Source organism: Trichechus manatus, unplaced genomic scaffold (assembly GCF_000243295.1).
Source record: "Trichechus manatus latirostris isolate Lorelei unplaced genomic scaffold, TriManLat1.0 scaffold00172, whole genome shotgun sequence".
Classification (NCBI taxonomy): domain Eukaryota; kingdom Metazoa; phylum Chordata; class Mammalia; order Sirenia; family Trichechidae; genus Trichechus; species Trichechus manatus.
Genome location: NW_004444108.1, coordinates 521,673 through 539,743, shown reverse-complemented (window position 1 = coordinate 539,743; position 18,071 = coordinate 521,673). Strand labels below are relative to the sequence as shown.

The 18,071-nt window shown below is 38.2% G+C and overlaps 1 protein-coding gene across 3 annotated transcripts in view; it reads right to left on the bottom strand.

Annotated features, from left to right (window-relative positions):
• The window catches only part of LRRC1 (leucine rich repeat containing 1), a 156,092-nt gene that overhangs the window by 42,348 nt on the left and 95,673 nt on the right, over window positions 1-18,071 (bottom strand). The window contains exons 3-4 of one of the 3 annotated variants that reach the window (XM_004386817.2): window positions 12,492-12,570; window positions 8,916-9,005 (exon numbers count right to left, since the gene is read on the bottom strand). In XM_004386817.2, the coding sequence (XP_004386874.1) occupies window positions 8,916-9,005; window positions 12,492-12,570 (169 nt within the window). Of the gene's footprint in view, window positions 1-8,915; window positions 10,095-11,650; window positions 11,681-12,491; window positions 12,571-18,071 lie in introns of those variants that run through there. The other 2 variants (XM_023741112.1, XM_023741111.1) reach the window with 2 other exon arrangements.

Here is an 18,071-nt window from a genome sequence, read left to right as displayed (position 1 = left end):
TTCTCTAGGAGTTCCCACTGGGGTTTTTGTATCCTCTAACCTTCACCCCCATTCCGTACCATCTGTGTGTTTTGGACGCTGTGGCTATGGGAACCTGCCTGATCATCAGGTGCATGTAATCTAGTGTACAAAATGACCTCAGCCCATTAGAGAGTACTTCCTTTAAGAATAGATACAGTGAATGTCAGTTTCCCAGGTACAACATCATCCTTCAGCAGTCCAAGGCCTCAAATTTGCCTAAGGTTCTTTTTTTTAAAAAAAAAAAAAAAAAACCATAATTCACATACCATAAAATTCTCCATTTTAAAGTATATAATTCAGTGGTTTTTAGTACATGTACAAGCTTGTGTAACCATCACCACTATCTAATCTCAGAATATTTTCATCACACCTAAAAGAAGCCCCACACCCATAGCAGTCATTCCTTATGTTCCCTGCCCCGAGCCCTAACAACCACTAATCTACTTTCTGTCTCTATGGACATCTCATTTAAATGGCATCAGACATATAAGCGGGCTTTTGTGTCTGGCTTCCCTTATTTAGCATGTTTTCAAAGTGCAGCCATTGTTGTAGTATGTATCATTACATTTTATAGCCAAATAATATTCTATAATGTCCCCCCAGAACCTGTGAATGTGACCATATTAAGAAACAGGGTCTTTGCAGATATAATCAAGTTAAGATGAAGTCACACTGGGTTATGGTGGGCCCTAAATTCAATGACTGGTCCTTACAAAAAGAGAGAAACTTGGAGACGACACACAGAGAGGAGGACGCCATGTGAAGAGGAAGGTAGGGACTGGAGTGGTGCTGCCACAAGCCAAGGAACGCCAATGATTGCCGGCAACCACCAGAAACTAGGAAGAAGGAAAGATTCTTCACAATAGCCTTCAGAAGGAGCATAGCTCTGCCAGCAACTCAGTTTTGGACTTGGAGGCTCAGGAACTGTGAGAGAATAAATTTCTGTTATTTTAAGCCGCCCATTTTGTAGTCATTTGTTTTGGCAGCTTGAGGAAACTTGGATATCCAGTTGTTCAGCACTATTTGTTGAAAAGACTATTTGTTCCCCCATTGAACGGACTTGGCACCCTTGTTGAAATCAGCTGAACATAAATGTAAGGGTTTACTTTGGATTCTCAATTCTATTCCATAGATCTGTATGTCTATCCTTATCCTGGTACCACAGTCTTGATTACTGCAGATTTGTTGTGAGTTTTAAAATCAGGAAATGTGAGTCCTTTGTTCTTTTTGACAATTGTTTTGGCTGTTCTGGGTCCCTCACGTTTCCATATGAATTTTAGGATCAGCTTTTCAATTCCTGCAAAGAGCCAGCTGGGATTTTGACAGGGATTGAGTTAAATCTGTAGATCAGTTTAGGGAGTATTGCCATCTTTACAACAGTACGGCTTGCAATCCATGAACACAAGATGTCTTTCCATTCACTTAGGTCTTCTTTATTTTCTTTCAACAGTGTTTTGCAGTTTTCAGTGTACATGTCTTACAAATCTTTCGTTAAATTTAGTCCTAATCATTTTATTCTTTTTGATGCTATTATAAATGGAAAGTTGTTTTTTTTTTTTTTAATTACATTTTTGGATTGTTCAATGCTAGTGTATAGAAATACAATTGACTTTCATATATTAATCTTGTATCTTACAATCTTCCTGAACTCATTTATTACCTCTAATACTTTTGCGTGGATTCCTTGGGATTCTGTATCTATAGGATCATGTCATCTGTAGGCTAGCTCACTTTTGAAAAGTAAAAAAATGCAGTGTGTGACTCATATGAGTAAAAACTGATACAACTGACCTCAAGAAAAATATTTTCATTATTGAAATACTCTTTTGGAAGACAAATTCATTCACACATTATATCAACATTTGAAAATTCCTTAAAGCAAAATTAACCTTCCTGGCTTTACCAGTGGAATCTTCCAAGTGTTTCTGATGATAGTTAAGTAAAAATCTATTGTTCACAGTGCACAGTTTTCAACGGCATATCTAAAAAGAATCAGTTTTTTTATTCAGATACTTTTCTTAAAGCCTATCCAAGACTTGAAACTCTACTCTCTAAGACCCCCACCATACGCCTCTCTCCTTTTCCGCTGCTCTTCCAGGCTGTCTGGCATCTTCAGTGATATTTTAAAGTCATTTACTTAACTTTCTCCAATTTTTAAAAAAGGGATTTGAAGAGGCCTAAAAAAGTACAAATATGCAAAAAGGTTCCCAATATAGAAAATCAGGACAATGAAAGGGAGGAAGGAACTAATGTGCTCATCAAGAGGCGGCATGCAGTTAAGAAAATGCAGCATCCTCAAGATGGAAACATCTGAGTTCAAATCCCAGATCCACCACCCATCTGCAAACCTGGGCAGGTTCCTTGTCCCCACTTTGCTGACAAAACTAATGAAGCTCAGGCCAGTTAACAGTAGCCTTATGGGTAAAGGAGCTATACTGAGACAGTGTGTGCACCTCACAAGGTGCCTGCCCCACTGCAAATGCCAGCACCCCCTCTCCCTGCAATTCCTTAATTTCTTCCATCACATGGAAATTAATACAGCACTCTCACTGATCATCGGAATTAGCTCTAAGCTTTCTGGCAACAAAGGCAGAAAAGGAAATGTGATAAATGTCAGAATTGTTATTAAAAAGGAAGAAGCTTACCAGTTCTTTTGGTGAGGCAATTTTTCCCTGACAATAAGTATTTAAAAAAAAAAAAAAGTCCTTTCTCATGGCTCCTTATATTAGAGATACGAAGCAACAGTAATAGGCAATAATTATTCTTCATTAGACGGTTTTAGAGCAATGAGGCAGTATTTTTCATACTTGTTTCTTTATAACATCTTTTTATAGAAATGAGTGCACAGCATTAAGCCAAAAAAGTGACTGTGTAGGAACAGGCTAATGTGGTCCTAGCGCATAGCTCCTAAGTGCTAACTAAATCCATCAAGTGTTACTTCTGTATTCTTACCTATGATTTCAGGTTGGAAGTACGCAGAGAGCAGGAGGTAATAATGTGTGCCTTGTCACGTGTATTTGTTCAGTATGTAAGAGCAACACCAGGGTAGATGTACGACACAAAGAGAGTTTAACAACCGAGATCCCTACCGTCTCAGGGTACATGGTGATTAAGGCACACACATTAATTACATACACACAATTAAACAAACACTGAACAACTAGGCTTCTGTGTAGAGAACAAAGGACTAAAGTGTTTATTGTGTGGCAAATAAAGGGTAGGCCAGGGAACCTGTGAGTCTGAAATCTACTTCACCTCTTCCAATCACTGAGGAAGGCTTTATGAAAGAGGTAAAATTTTGGTCATTAAATGCTGAAAAACACTCAGCCCATTTGGAAAGAGAGGAGGCAGTTAAAAATTTTTTTAAAGCTCACTCTCATGAAAAGCTCTGAAGCTTCTTGCTTAGTTTGAGCAGAGCTCAGTGTGATTGAGATCACAGTAGAAGCTCCACGCTGCATGCTGCTACAATAAAAAAGGACTCCTGAGTGTCTAAAACAGTGGCCTCCAAATTTAACTTGAAAAATTTTTGCGGCAGGCTTTTTTTAAGCAAATGTCATATGCAACCCTATCACCAAAAAAAATTAAAAAGAGCTCAAAGTAGAGCTGTGCTGGCACAAGAGGGACCAGCAGAGACCACCCACCAGAGCACTGGTTCTCACCTTCCCACAAAGCCCTGGAGACACCTTGATGGAACCCCCGAGGGCCTATAAAGTACAATTTGAGAATCCCTGATCCAGAGGCTTGACTGACTGCAAACATTCTATTCTAGAATGGTGGTCTTCACATATTTAAAGCTATACCCTCATACCCCTTACATTCATATTTAAAATATATAGGCATACTATGTACCAGTATACTGTATATATTATAAAATATACTTAAAAATAAAAAATTTAAAGTAGAAGATAAGCCCAACACAAATATTTTAAAATATTTCACTAAAGATCCAAAAAATATTTTCCGCTCCCATTAGTGAGAACAATGGGACAGAAAATGCTTTATTATTTTAAAAAATCTTTTGTCTTATATTTGGTATCTTTCAATAATTCCAAATAATTATTTTTTAATTCCTTCTGATTATGGACAGGTCTATGTTGAAGTTCAGCTGATAAATTACCATCTTCCTTGACATCAATTAACTGTCTATGAAGACAAATCAGAAGGTATTGCATTTTTATATTTTTAACAAGTAAGTTTAAAGAAAAATCCATTAAAGATGAGTTAGTTTATCACTCATTGTTAAAACATCACCTTTACTTTGAAGGAGTGTCCCTGGGTGGCACAAACAGTTAAGTATCTGACTATTAACCAAAAGGTTAGCGGTTTGAACACACCCAGAGGTGCCTCAGAAGAAAGGCCTGGTGATCTGTTTCCAAAAGGTCACAGCCTTGAAAACCTTGTGGCACACAGTTCTACTCTGAAATATATGGGGTCACTATTAGTCAGAATCAACTCAACAGGAACTGGTTTGTTGTTTTTTGTTTGTTACTTTGGAGGACTGAATAATATACTGACGTGCTTGAAACTATCTGCCATCACAGGAAAGGCTCAGCAAATCTGGGACACTTTTATATTAGTAAAAGAAAAAAAATGTGTAATTCTGTATGAGATAGACAGTGGTTCAAGGGATTTTTGTGATCACTCCTCATCTCATTACAAAGTATTATATGGATTCTCCCTTTTAAAAGGCTTGCTTCATTAAATTAACCATACTGGTAATACCCTGTGGTATAGAACATGAACAGTGCACTAACGACACACAAATCAAGGTGAAACTGTTGACCCCTCTGGCTTGTGGGATGCTCAAGAGTCTCTCCAGAGGCCTCCCCTAGACACTGTCAGTAGCCACATGGGACACGGCCTGAGAGGCAGCAAATACTCACAAGTCATAGTTTCTTTCTGGATTTCTCAGATGAAAAAACAACTAACAGTTTCTTTCCATATACCAATGGGTCATACTGAGCATATCCAAGTATTCATAATAGTGCACCCCAGTATTTAAGACAGCAACAGCCCATGGTCAGTGTGCACTGAGGCACCCAGGGAAGCAGTGACAAACTCACAGGGGCACCACAGGATATTTTAAAGTTGAGAGAGAGACAGCAATACTCAACAACTGTTAGACGCTACATAAACTACTAAATCAACATTAAACCATACTACATTTCTTTTGATGACATCTGTCTTTGCAAAGCTAGGTTTCCAGCAACTGCTGTGATAAAAAGCAAGTACTCTGTGAAAATCACTGTGGAGAAGGAAATGAGGTGGTGGTCTGAGAAGCCGAGCAGTGCCTGCTAGGCACCCACATTCCATTAGTAAATAAGGATATTTACAAATAAAATAAAAACACATTTTCTTTCAATTTATATGTATTATTTTTTCAAACAGTTACTAGGTTGTTAGGACATAAAAACTGAAGTTGTTTGGACCTAACTCCTTAACAAAAAAACAGTTAAGGGGCACTGAGAAAAAGTTATGGAGCCCGTACAAGTCCCGTGAACTGACTGTCCATGGTGATGGCAGGTGGAGAACTGGAAAAACACGGGACTGAAACCAAGAGAGCTGTATTCCAGCTACACTCTGCCATCAACTCCCTAAAACTCTTTAAGTTTACTAAGCTTGGGCAAATCAAACGCATGATGGGACAGATACTCGCAGGGGCCCCCAGCCCCCATGCTCTGCAAGTCTGTTTTTATTGTTGGGTGCTGTTGAGTTGATTCCAACTCATAGCGACCCCATATGACAGAGTAGAACTGCTCAGTAGGGTTTTCTTGGCAGGTCTTTCTCCCGCAGAGGCACTGGGTGGGTTCAAACCGCCAATCTTTCTGTTAGTAGCTGAGCGCTTAACCATTGTGCCATCAAGGCTCCTTTCTACAAGTCTACTTAGACCTAGATAAAGCATTTGCTTTTACCCTCCCCAAGTGGACTCTCCTGTCCATCCTGAGGGGCGACAAGTCCTTGAGAAACTCATAACTCTCCCTGCTGCACCAGATGCTGAGAAGGGGAACAGAGGGCCTGCCTTCGCTGATGCTCAAAAGGCTGATGCTAATGTGGCTTACTCATCTGACCAAAAGAATGAGGGTTAATTTACGGAAACGCTTCACTTCAGAATCCACAAATGTCACAGGAAGTATCATCACCCAAATGGCCCATTTCATGTCCTTTTGGAATTTTTTAGAGTATCAAATAGGTTGCCTTGTTTACAAAACCACACTATCCCTGATAAGTTGTACTAGTTCCTAAATACTTGGTTAACTACATATGTTAAATACTCTGAAGAAACCATTTGAGAATTCTTTGAGAAATTAAACAATCCTTTCAATGAGAAAAGCATATTTTATAAGTTTCCAACAATGACTGGCTTAAAATGTAGTGTATTTGTGCATATATAAGATTTCCTCAACAATTCTATTTCAACTTTTTTAAGTGCCTTTTGGGCATGGTCTAAGACAACAGGGAGCCCAATCATTTCCAAGGAGGAGTTCATTCTTGGGTTGTTTCTTTCAAAGCCTTCTACTAACAGGGTTTTACTCTAGCTTGCATGCATAAATCTTAAATCCAATGGAAGAAATCATGGAGTTTCTTGCTACGGTAAGAAAATTATTAATAACAAGGCATAGGAAACTCTTCTTTCCTCATTCAATTTCACAAACTGACCTAATAAGAATCAATAAATTCACTTATCTGACCCTATATTCTTACTTTCTAGGCTACCACAAGATTTAAGCTCAAAGTAGCATTTTATTTCAGGAAACAATCAGTACACATAATGCTGTAATAGTCACACAAGCTGAATAAACCTAAGGACAAAAAAAGCCACTACTCTTATTACTGACAGAAGTGCAAATACACAAATCCTAAATACCAACAGAAACAGGTACAGATATTACCAAAAAAGATGGGATAAGGAATATTGAAATTTATTCTAGAATGATTTTTAAATAACGCTCTCCATTAAAACAGTGCCATGGTGGTGGGAGAGGTACTCTGATTTAAAGAGAACAAATTTTATCTCAAAGCACTGAACCTTTTTAAAAAGACATGAAACAGGAAAAAAAGGGACAGCTGGAATCAGGGGGATAGAGGGGAGACCATTTGGGTGGCCGTAGGCTGAGAAAGAATGAAGGGGGGGTACCAAGTGAATTAAGCTCCAGAGACCCTGAGGAGAAGGAGGGAAAGAGTCAGTATGAGTGTTTAAAAGACTCTTATATTTAAGGCTTTCTTTTTTTTTACTAGACATATATGAAACAGCATATGAAATATATGAGACAGCAAAAGTAAAGTGTAAATGCACGATATCTACAGGAAAACATTCTCTGCAGCTGACACGAAAAACTAGCCTGTACTGGGGGCTTCCTGTCCCTCCTCCCCAAGAGCTTAAGGGTGTAATTCTTAACCAGAAATGCTACCAGCATAGTGTTCAAACATCAGTGTGCACCTCAGAAACACACCCACGTCCTGGCTGAAACAGGGGTCAGCTACTTGTCTTAAGCAAAGGAGGGGGGAAAAGATGCCTGCATAAACTCCTGAAGACCATCAATCGTCATTGAGTGGACTCTGACTCATGGAGACCCTATGTGTGTCAGAGTAAAACTGTGCCCCACAGGATTTTCAATGGCTGATTTTTTGGAAGTAGGTTGCTAGGTCTTCCTTCCGGGGCGCCTTCAGGTGGACTCGAACCTCCAACCTTTCGGTAAGCAGCCAAGCATGTTTACTGTTTGTACCCCTAAAACAAAAAAAACTCAAACCCATTGCCGTTGGGTCAATTCCAACTCATGGCAGCCCCATGTGTTACAGGGTACAAGTGTGCTCCATAGAGTTTTCTTGGCTCTACTCTTTATGAAAGCAGATAGCCAAGACTTTCTTCCACAGAGCCACCGTGTGGGTTCGAACCTCCAACCTTCAGGTTGGTCATCGAGTACATACCATTTGCGTTATCCAGGGACTCCAAAAACTCCTAAAGGCCTCTGGAAAGCAAACCTTTGCAGAACAGATGTCTGTCCAAAAGATTGCACTTAACTGCTTACTGTGGTTCTCAAAAAACAAGTTTCTACTTTGTCTTAGAACTTAGGCTGGACAAGGAAACACACAAGGGAGATCCTTCATGATGCTAGGGAGGCACTGGCACACCAGGTTAAGCCGGCCAGGTCAGACTTCTATTTCAGATAGTTAAGTCTGTGTGATCAGCCTGATATAACCCTCCACATCCTGGAGGGATGGAAAAGCCAGCTAGGATAATTCAGTGAATTCATCTGACAGAAGCTATAACAGAACATTTACTCACTAGCATACACTTTCTTCAAAGGATTTTATTTCTTGCTGTGGCTTAAGTCCCCCGTGACCTCTTAACCAGCAACATGGACATGTGCCAGTGTTATCCCTCTTCCAATCACCTACCTGCTCTCAAAATGTCCCGTTCTCACTCCCTATTCTCAGGTCTACAGCTCTCAAACACTATAAGGCATAGCTGTTGTTTATGCGCATACACTTTAAGCTTTCAACCAAGTTTGCTGGCTCTCCTCCCTAGTATGGTTTAAAATTACCAAGAGCGGTCATTCCATAAACTAACACTACTTATTAACCACCTACACGACACATGCTACTTTGCTTAAATTAAGTACTTTGGAATTTATCAGTTTAAAGAAAGCATCCAAACAAATTAGGTTTTTCACTAATAACACGTAGCAGCATCGTTTTTAACCATTAAAATCTATGGGCAACTGGAGGCAAAAACAGGGGAGACTATGGTATGATCTTTCTTGAGGTTGACACTGAAGGTCAGGTAAACAGCTTCCTGTGCAGAAAAATAAGAGCTTTAAAAGGGAAGGAGGGTGGAGGTGATGGCATGAACATCCTTTTGCCCTGATTATACACAACTTCGCATAAAAACTTACTTGCCAATATTTTCAGGCAGTGACTGCAGTGAGATGTCATTTACAGAAAGACATGTTAAATTCTGTAATTCAGGAAAGCTCTCTGGCAATCTAAAACAGAAAATGTTGTTAATTAAAACAGAAGTGCTGTATGGGTGTGCACTAAGCATAAATACAATTTCTTCTACAAGCTAATTGAAATAACCTCCTGAAATGACATTATATATGGCAAGTTTGCCTGTTTTCCTATATATAAAAAACACTTATAAGAAAAGACAAGGACTTGGTCTACCTGAGTACAGAAGTAGAATAAATACTTGTTGATAGGGTGACCAGAAATAATTAGAGGAAAGACATGCAAACTCTAAGGATAAAGGGGGAAAAATGTTGAGATCACTGAGTGTTCTATGAAAGAAAATTAGAAATCAATGCTGCAGCTAAAATGCCTAAGAGTGAAAATACTTTACTGATTAGCAGAAAAGAAAGAGAAAATTCAGTCAGCTCAACAAGATTATAATAAAACACGGGGCAACTGCTCAAGAATTTTTCTTCCTATAACTTTTAATATCCACAGCAAAGCTATGGATTACTTAAGAGTTGATCGGTTGACAACCAATTGCTACTTTTCTTGATTTATTTCTTTGAATTTGATTTAAGATGCCAATCACTTGAGACAATTATATATTTCACTGTGTTCTACACAAAGGGAAAATTTTTTTACCTCCTTTAAACGACAGAAGAGCAAGATTTCAAAATAATATCACTCTATTATTTTAAAACTTACCAGGAAAGTTTAGTTTCAATATTTCTATGGTTACCAGAATTTAGGAAGGGAAAAAAAAAAACTAACAAGGCAAAAAGATTTCACTGTGTATAAAATGCTGAAGGTCCTTATATGTAAATATAGACAGTAGAACATATAATTGTATTTTTTTTTCCCAGAGGGGGAGAGACTTCTGGCTTTAGTAACAGTCTCCAGATTAGAATCTTTCATTTCTTTTCTCTGTTTCTTCTTTTGAAAACAAATCCTATGTTACTGTTTGCCATTTAATATAGGCAATTCCAAAATTCAAAACCAAATCCAGGCCTGCAGGATGACAGTATTAACTGGAATTTTCACAATCATTAAAATACATTCTCAGAAACAGTTTTTACAAAGTGGAAACCTCTTCTGTAGCATAGCAGAGTTGAAATGTTTGCCTGTAATTAAAAAGATGTAATTTATCTGTTCTGCCTAGGTTGTTGGGTTTTTTTAACCAGAAGGTATATATCATTTTATAATTTTAAAACTAGCTAAAATGTTTTTAAACATTAATAAAATGTATTTTTTAATGGCTGACATGCTTTTTTACTGGCTGTTAACATTAAGAGCCAAACTAGTAGGATGCGATGGGAAAGCACAGACCAAAGTTTAGGAGAAATGAGTTCGAATCCAAACTTGCCGCTCACTGGCCACAAGACCTCGAAAGGTCATTTAGCTTGTTTGAACCTAAGTTTCTTCAGCTATAAAACATGTAGGCCACACCAAATGACTTCTAAGGCCCCTTCAACTCACAGATACTGTGTTTTAATTCATAAAGTAGAGCACCCACCAAATTAAGCTGGCTTTACTTTAAGTAACCTGTCAAAATAAATAGGCCAGGGTAAAAAAAAAGAGTAAAGCCTCATACAATGTGGGTGTGTTCCAATCAGGAAAGTTCTGATATAATGGTAAATCCCAATGTCAGCGGACATTAGAAAAGGAAAGTAAAGAAACAGAAAAGGAGATTAAGTGATCAATGGTTAAAAGAAAAAAAAAAAAAATCAAGTGTAGCATGATAAACACTTTCCAGCTTACCTAACCCCGTAAGCTGCCTTGAAGATGAATAGCTTAGTTCAGTTCAACAGGCATTTAGTGAGCACTTACTACATTCCAGGAATTGTGGTACGGTTGGAGGTACAACAATGAAAAATAGAGGGATGAAAGAACTTTCCCAGTCTAGCTGAGGAGTGTAGTCAAAGTGATCACGTAAGTGTAAATTTCAAGTGTTGTGACAAAAGTTCACACAGAGCATATGGAAGCGGGGGAGGGGGCGGCGAGGGGGGAGGGGAGGCAGTGGGGAGTTATCAGGAAAGACTTCCAGGAGAAAGGTAATGCTTGAGTGGCATTTTAAAGGAGTGAGGGGGTTGTCATGGTGAGGAAGGGAGGGGTGAAACCTATGAGCGCTCTATTACAGCACAGTGTGATAGCTGACATATCTGATGAGCAAGGAGGGTGGAAAGCTAGGTCAAGGTCAGATCAGGAAGGGCCTGGTATGGCACACTGAGGAGCTCCAACTATATTACAGGGAAAAGGAGAGGGAGATACAGAAAGGTTTTAAGAAAGGAGACAACCGTATGGAAGACAGTTAAGACAAGGGGCAAGACTCGAGGACAGTGATGCACTAGAACTTACAAAGCTATTTAAATTGTAGGTTAGAACTTTTTTTCAGTAATAAATGTTATTAATAACTAAAATTCAAAAAAGGAAAACCAGAAGTACTTATAAAACATATTTACTTCTTAAAAAGAAACAGATGTGGGAAAAACAAAACAAGACAAAACTGGGCATTCCCCAGATACACCCAAGCAGTCCCAAGCAATTCTGAAATCGGTGAGAGATGAATTTTAATTCAGTCTTAATTTGCCTAGATCCCTCCCCCCTTGCAAAGAGGGGAGGGAAGAAAAGGGAAAGGGAGCAAAAACAGAAAAGCATAATTTTTTCTGAGATTACTTACAGAGTCTTCAGATGTCTTAGAATGGACACACCTGGCCCAAAAAAACTCTAAAACAGACTTCAAGGGCTGTCTTTGCACTGCTGTGTGGGTAACAATTCAGTTATCCTGGCAATAAAGGTGCCTGGAAGCCAGTGGTCAATGGGCTCCTAACTAAGCCAGGAGCCATAGGAGGGTCTCAGGACAGTGCCACACAGCCATGCCCAGGCAATGATAGCCATGTCACACCAGGAAGGGCAAAGCTGGAGTCAGTAGTAAAACAGTGACAGGTAGCTTTAGTTGGAAAGATGAACCCCGCAAAATCCCCAATGCTATTGCTAAAGTAACGAAATAATGGTGTCAACAGAGTTTAAAAAAGGAGAGGAGGGGTAGAGGAAAGTTGAAATGGTAAATAAATATGCTTCATTACTGGAGTGGAAAATACTATCTCTAACAGGACTTTTCCTTGGATAACTATGGTGTAAGCTCTCTGGGAGTTTAGAATTCAGTCTTACCTCTTGCAGACCCCACAGGACAGGATTGATAAATAGGGGTCTTATAAACTAATTTGTTATAGTGCTTCAGAAATGCTTCCTATTGTATACTTCACTGTGCCTCCCCCTAGTCCTCTATAGCATCACTTCAATATTACTATCAATAGCACTGTGTGCCTTTCATTGTCAACATCTGGTACAGTGCTATTTATAATTATCTGTGAAAGTCAACAGTCCTTGATAAAGACAAAAATTTCCAAATGATCCATCTAAGTACTTCCAAGATGGCAAATGTGGTTGTGTTCTTGGCTTGGTGCTCAAAAAAAGATATCCTTGGTACTACAGAAGAGAAAAATAAGTAGAAATGTTACCTAGTCAGTGGGTTTCCGCTGAAGTCAGCTATCTGCAGTGCTTTACAGAATGAGATGCTTTCCGGAATTTCAGGAATATCTGTAGGAGTAAAGAAAACTTCTATCATCTACCACCGTTGTTAAGCGTTTTCATTAACCTCAAGATGGACCACGGTCAAAGAGAATATTTGGAAATTACTTCTTCCATTCAAATGTATTTATGGATTTATAAAGTATTTTCCTACATTTATTTTACATGTACTTTCATAATAGAAGTTATATCCCTAATAGATGCACATTAAAGAAAAATATATCAAAAACAAAAAAACACCCAAGTCCCAACATCCTACCAAAAGTCACTGATGGCATTCTGTTTTAATTCCCAATAAGACTTTTTTCCTCTTATATTTTCATATAGTTGTTATCAGTATAAGGCATTCTAAAGCACTGGAGTTTCTTCTCATTACAAACAATTATAACAATTGGCAAAATACAGAAAAGTACAAAGAAAATAAAAATCACCAATACTCTCTTCACCCAGAGACATTTTGATGTATTTTTTAAAGTTGTCGTTCATACATACATACATACACACACACACATATATACACTGTATGTGTGTAAATATACTTCAGCCTAGGTTCATGCTGATTTTTTTCACTTTATATTAACTTATATTTTTCCATGTCATTATTTTTGCAAATATTTTGCCATTGTTAGTGGCAGAAAAGCTCACTGCATACATTCTCACACTGTATTTAATCAACCTCCTGTTGTTGGACACTTATGTTGTTTCCAAGTTCCTGATGTTATAATTATATTTATGCCCATTTCTGATTATTTCCTGAGGCTAAATTCCCAGAAAAGCATCAACAAAGCCATTAACAGCTCTACAGTAGTTGATAAATGTTAACTTGCTTTATACCTATTTATCCTCCCATCGGCCTAGACAAGGGGCCCATTCAAAATATGACCCCTCCTTCTTTTCTTCTGCGTTGAAAAATGCCAGTTTATTGGTAAAATAGTCTGCCATGTTTTCTTTTACTTTCTTTTCATTACTCATGAGGCTGAATATTTTTTCCTATGTTTGATGGTCACCAAATCTTGTGATTTTAAGATAACCAAAATTGTTATTTTAAATTCCTTTCTCTTAGTACAAAATGTGAGATTATAGATTTCTAGGCTTTAAAAGGTTAGTTCATAGCATTTAAATTCAATAACAAATTTATTTTGGACATGTTAACGCCAAGAAAAGTTAAAATAGAAAAGGTTTTCCTGCTCCCATGCTGTTTCTTCCACCAATTTGACAAATTGCAAGCTGAGCCAAAACATGTCTAATATTCTTAAATTGGGGGTGGTGAGAAGAAGGGAGCAATAAAAGGAAAAATGGATGCCTTGATCCAACAACCTCAAAGTAATCAGATGCTAAATGAAAGCTTTCAGTTCAAATTTAAATGTCAAAAACATCAAACTTGTGTTAACATTTTCCTTACACTATTTTCTGCCTGGCATGATCATATAAGGTTGAGAAGAACTGAAACTATAATCCAAGTTTCATAAATATACTATTTTTATGTGTATAATGTTTTTATGTATAATATATTCCTGATATCTGATAATCTATATTCTCCAGCTTGTTCTTCAATTTTGCCTTAATTAATCTAGTTTCTTTGTTGGTGTTAATTACTGTCAGGTCATTAGCTTTGTCAGTTTCACACATACACAATATTTTTCTGTATAATATAATGTATAAATATTTTATGTAAATGTGATATTTTATGTCTATAATATTGTATATAATATTTTATAGTATTCATGTATATTTTATGCATATATTTTAATGTACAATATATATAGAGAGAGACCATGTGTGCACATACATGTATGTATGTCAGTCAGTCAGTCCCTGGGTGGTGCTCACCTGCTAACCAAAAGGTTGGAGGTCTGAGTCCACCCAGAGGTGCCTCAGAAGAAAGGCCTGATGATCTACTTCTAAAAAATCAGCCACTGAAAACCCTATGGAGCACACTTCTGCTCTGACACACATTGGGTCACTATGAGTCAGAATCAACTTGAAGGCAATATATATATATATATACACATACACACAACATACACACACATAGAGAGAGAGAGAGAGAAACCAAAAAACCAAACCCGCTGCTGCCGAGTTGATTGCAACTCATAGCCACCCTATAGGACAGACTAAAACTGCCCTATAGGGTTTCCAAGGAGTGGCTGGTGGATTCAAACTGCTGACCTTTTGGTTAGCAGCCAAGCTCTTAACCACTGCGCCACCAGGGCTACACACACACACACACACACACACACACATATATATATATTCATCCACAATCATCTAAATTACTGTAATATTCTCCCTACAACCAATTAGTCCTCCATCCTCAAAGTAGATCACGACCTTTCCTGAAAAGTAGCTTATCACCATTTGAGGCCTCTCTTGTGATGGAGGAAGACTGGAATGAGGGACCTCTCAGATTCCTTTAAAGTATGTGTGCATTTAGAAACTTCCAGGGGCATTTCCCTTCCTGGAGGACTGTGGGCAGACAGCATGCTTTGTCCATGATAACAGCTCCCAGTGCATAACACAATAAATTATTTTTTGATAAACTAATTATTCACTAGCACTTCTCTTTGTTCTATATAAGTAGTCTCTATTTTCCTCTTGGATTCAAGGCAAATATTGAGTAATTTTATCTGAAGTTATAACACTAAGTTCTCTCCAGTGAGAATAACATGAATTGCTAAATGAAACCAAACTTAAGTCTTACTGATTTTTGTGGCTATTCTCTAAGATAATTTAATTCAAGTTGATGACATTCAGAAATAGAAAGTTTAGGAAGATTAAAAATAATTACGGAAAGCAAACTATTACCTCTATCTATTAACGATCTCTTCATAAAATTGCAAAGCAGAATATTTTAAACGTCAGGATACACTGGACATATATGGAGAGTCAATAAGTTGAGATTTTATCATTAAATATGGGGTAAGAACTACGTAAGTAATCATCTACCCTTACTGCATCAGCATTGCTATCTCCACAGTAAGGTGACTGTGTTGGCTTAATTAATTAGTACAAGGTGCTAACAAGGTCAGGGTCCTGGATTGCGTCCACGCACAGTCCAGTTCCTTCCCCTGACTACAGCCTCACTGCACGCAGATGGCCCCTTTCCCTTAAAACTTGCTCAGCAAAAGCACTGAACTTCACTGAGTGCTAATGATGTGTTAGGCATGATGCTAAGCACTTTGCACAAGTGAATTCACTTAAATCTTCACAACAATTCTAAGGAAAGCATTGCTATCATTCCCATTCTCTGAATAAGTAAACTGAGGCACCCAAACGGTAAAGATCTGCTCGAGTTTACACATCTAGTAAGTGGCAGGGCCAGGATGTGAATCCAGGCTATCTCACTCCGGAGGCTGCAATCTTGGCCACCATGCTATCTTGCCTTAAAAGAATGAATAAGGTCAATAGAAACCCTAAAACTCAACACAAGTCCACACTGCTGTATGCCAATAACATGTGCCACTTGGAAAAGCCAAGGATCACGCTGTCGCAGAATCTTCAGCAGCTCGATTTAAGGGAGCCAAGGAGGGACTGATTTGATTGTTTTCTTTACCTCTGACAATCAAACAAAGCCAAACTGAAGTTCACTTTCAAAATACGTAATAAAAATGCCAAAGTAACAAAAAGGAAACCTTCTAATGAAAATTTTAATTCTATTTAATTCTGTGGTATGATTAATCTTTATCAACTTTTATTTATTATGACATAGCATTAAAATCAATAGTATCTGATCATAGTTATTGTGCTGCCTTCGCGTCAGCCCGAGACTCATGGCAACCTCGTGCACAATGGAAGGAAACATTGTCCAGTCCTCCATCATCCCCTATGATCGGTTGTGGACCAGAATGTTGTGATCCATACAGTTTTCACTGGCTAATTTTCAAAAGCAGATCATGAGGCCTTTCTTCCTAGTCCATCTTCGTCTGGAACATCTTAGTGTGGAAGCTCCGCTGAAATCTGTTCTGCATCAGAGCAACATGCAAGCCTCCTTTGCCAGACGGGTGGTAGCTATGTGTAAGGTGCACTGGTCAGGAATCAAACATGAGTCTCCAGCACAGAAGTCGAGAATTCTATCACTGAACCACCAATGTCCTCTAGTATTTGACTAAGTATATAATATTAAAATGTTTCATAGTTATCTCTTGCTCAATATAACTCCGCCAAGGCAGGAAGAAGAATGCAAGAAGCACTACTGACAAAAAGGCAATATGGTATCATAACATTTCAATTAAATCTTCCATAAAAAACCAAAACCAAACCCGTTGCCGTCGAGTCGATTCTGACTCATAGCAACCCTACAGGACAGGGTAGAACTGCCCTACAGGGTTTCCAAGGAGCACCTGGTGAATTCAAACTGTCAACCTTTTGGTTAGCAGCTGTAGCACTTAACCACTACACTACCATGGTTTCCTAAATCCTCCCAAATAGATTAGGTATCCTATCATGTCCAATACTTCTCCTTTGAAGCACTTTGCTCTAAGGTGATTATCTACAAAAAATTACTCAATATTTGGCTTCCTCATTAGATGTATCCTCCACCAGTCAGATCTATATTGCCCTCCTTACGTCCCTAGGATTTACCACCATGCCAGCCCTTAGCAGGCACTCAGCTGTACTTAATGCCTGACCATACTGGGTCTGGAATCAGAAGACAGATTCTACTGCCAGCATCCTTGCTTCATATATGTAGGCCTCAACCGCTCTCGAGCCTCTGTTTCCTCGTAAAAGGATTTTGGAATTTCTGCCTCATCCTCCTCAGAGGGCTATTAAGAAGTAAAATGAGATAACAAATGATAACTTTGTAAAGTCCACAAACATAAAGGGTTAAAAGAGAGGAGAAGAACACAACCCTTCTCAAATGGCACAGACTAGTTTTGTTAAATGTGAGCCACTTTTTATAACAGTTGGTGGGTCCTGGGGTGTATGTGTTCTCGCCTTCCTCCCACCTCCAACAACAACAACAATCAAACACTATTCTTAATTTTAATACTACTTCATAATCAAAAAAGCTAATAAAGATTAACCACACCATAGAATTAAACAGGATTAGAACTTTCATTTTAAAGTTTCCTTTTTTAACTTTGGCATTTTTATTATGTAATTTGTAAGTAAACTTTCAGTCCAGAAGGAAAAAATAGTAACAAGCACTCTGTCATTGTGGAAACAATGAAGTCTTTAAATAACTATCTTGTTCAGTATCCACTCTTAGACAAAGAAATGTATAATTGTATAAGAAGTCTAGAATTGGAAGACAGTCCCTCATCCTATCACTGATGTTAAACCAAATCAGAGACAAACAAAAAAATAACATAGTATAAACAAACATTACCATCACAAAGAAAGACACCCCACGAACTATACTGCAAAGAAGTCCAGGGACTGAGGCGACCCTAATAGGAATCCAGCAATTCACAAGTCTGCACATGGATATTTGAAAAAAAAGAAAACCTGTTGCTGGAAAATCTATTCCAACTCTTGGCAACCCCATGTGTTACAGAGTAGAACTGCTC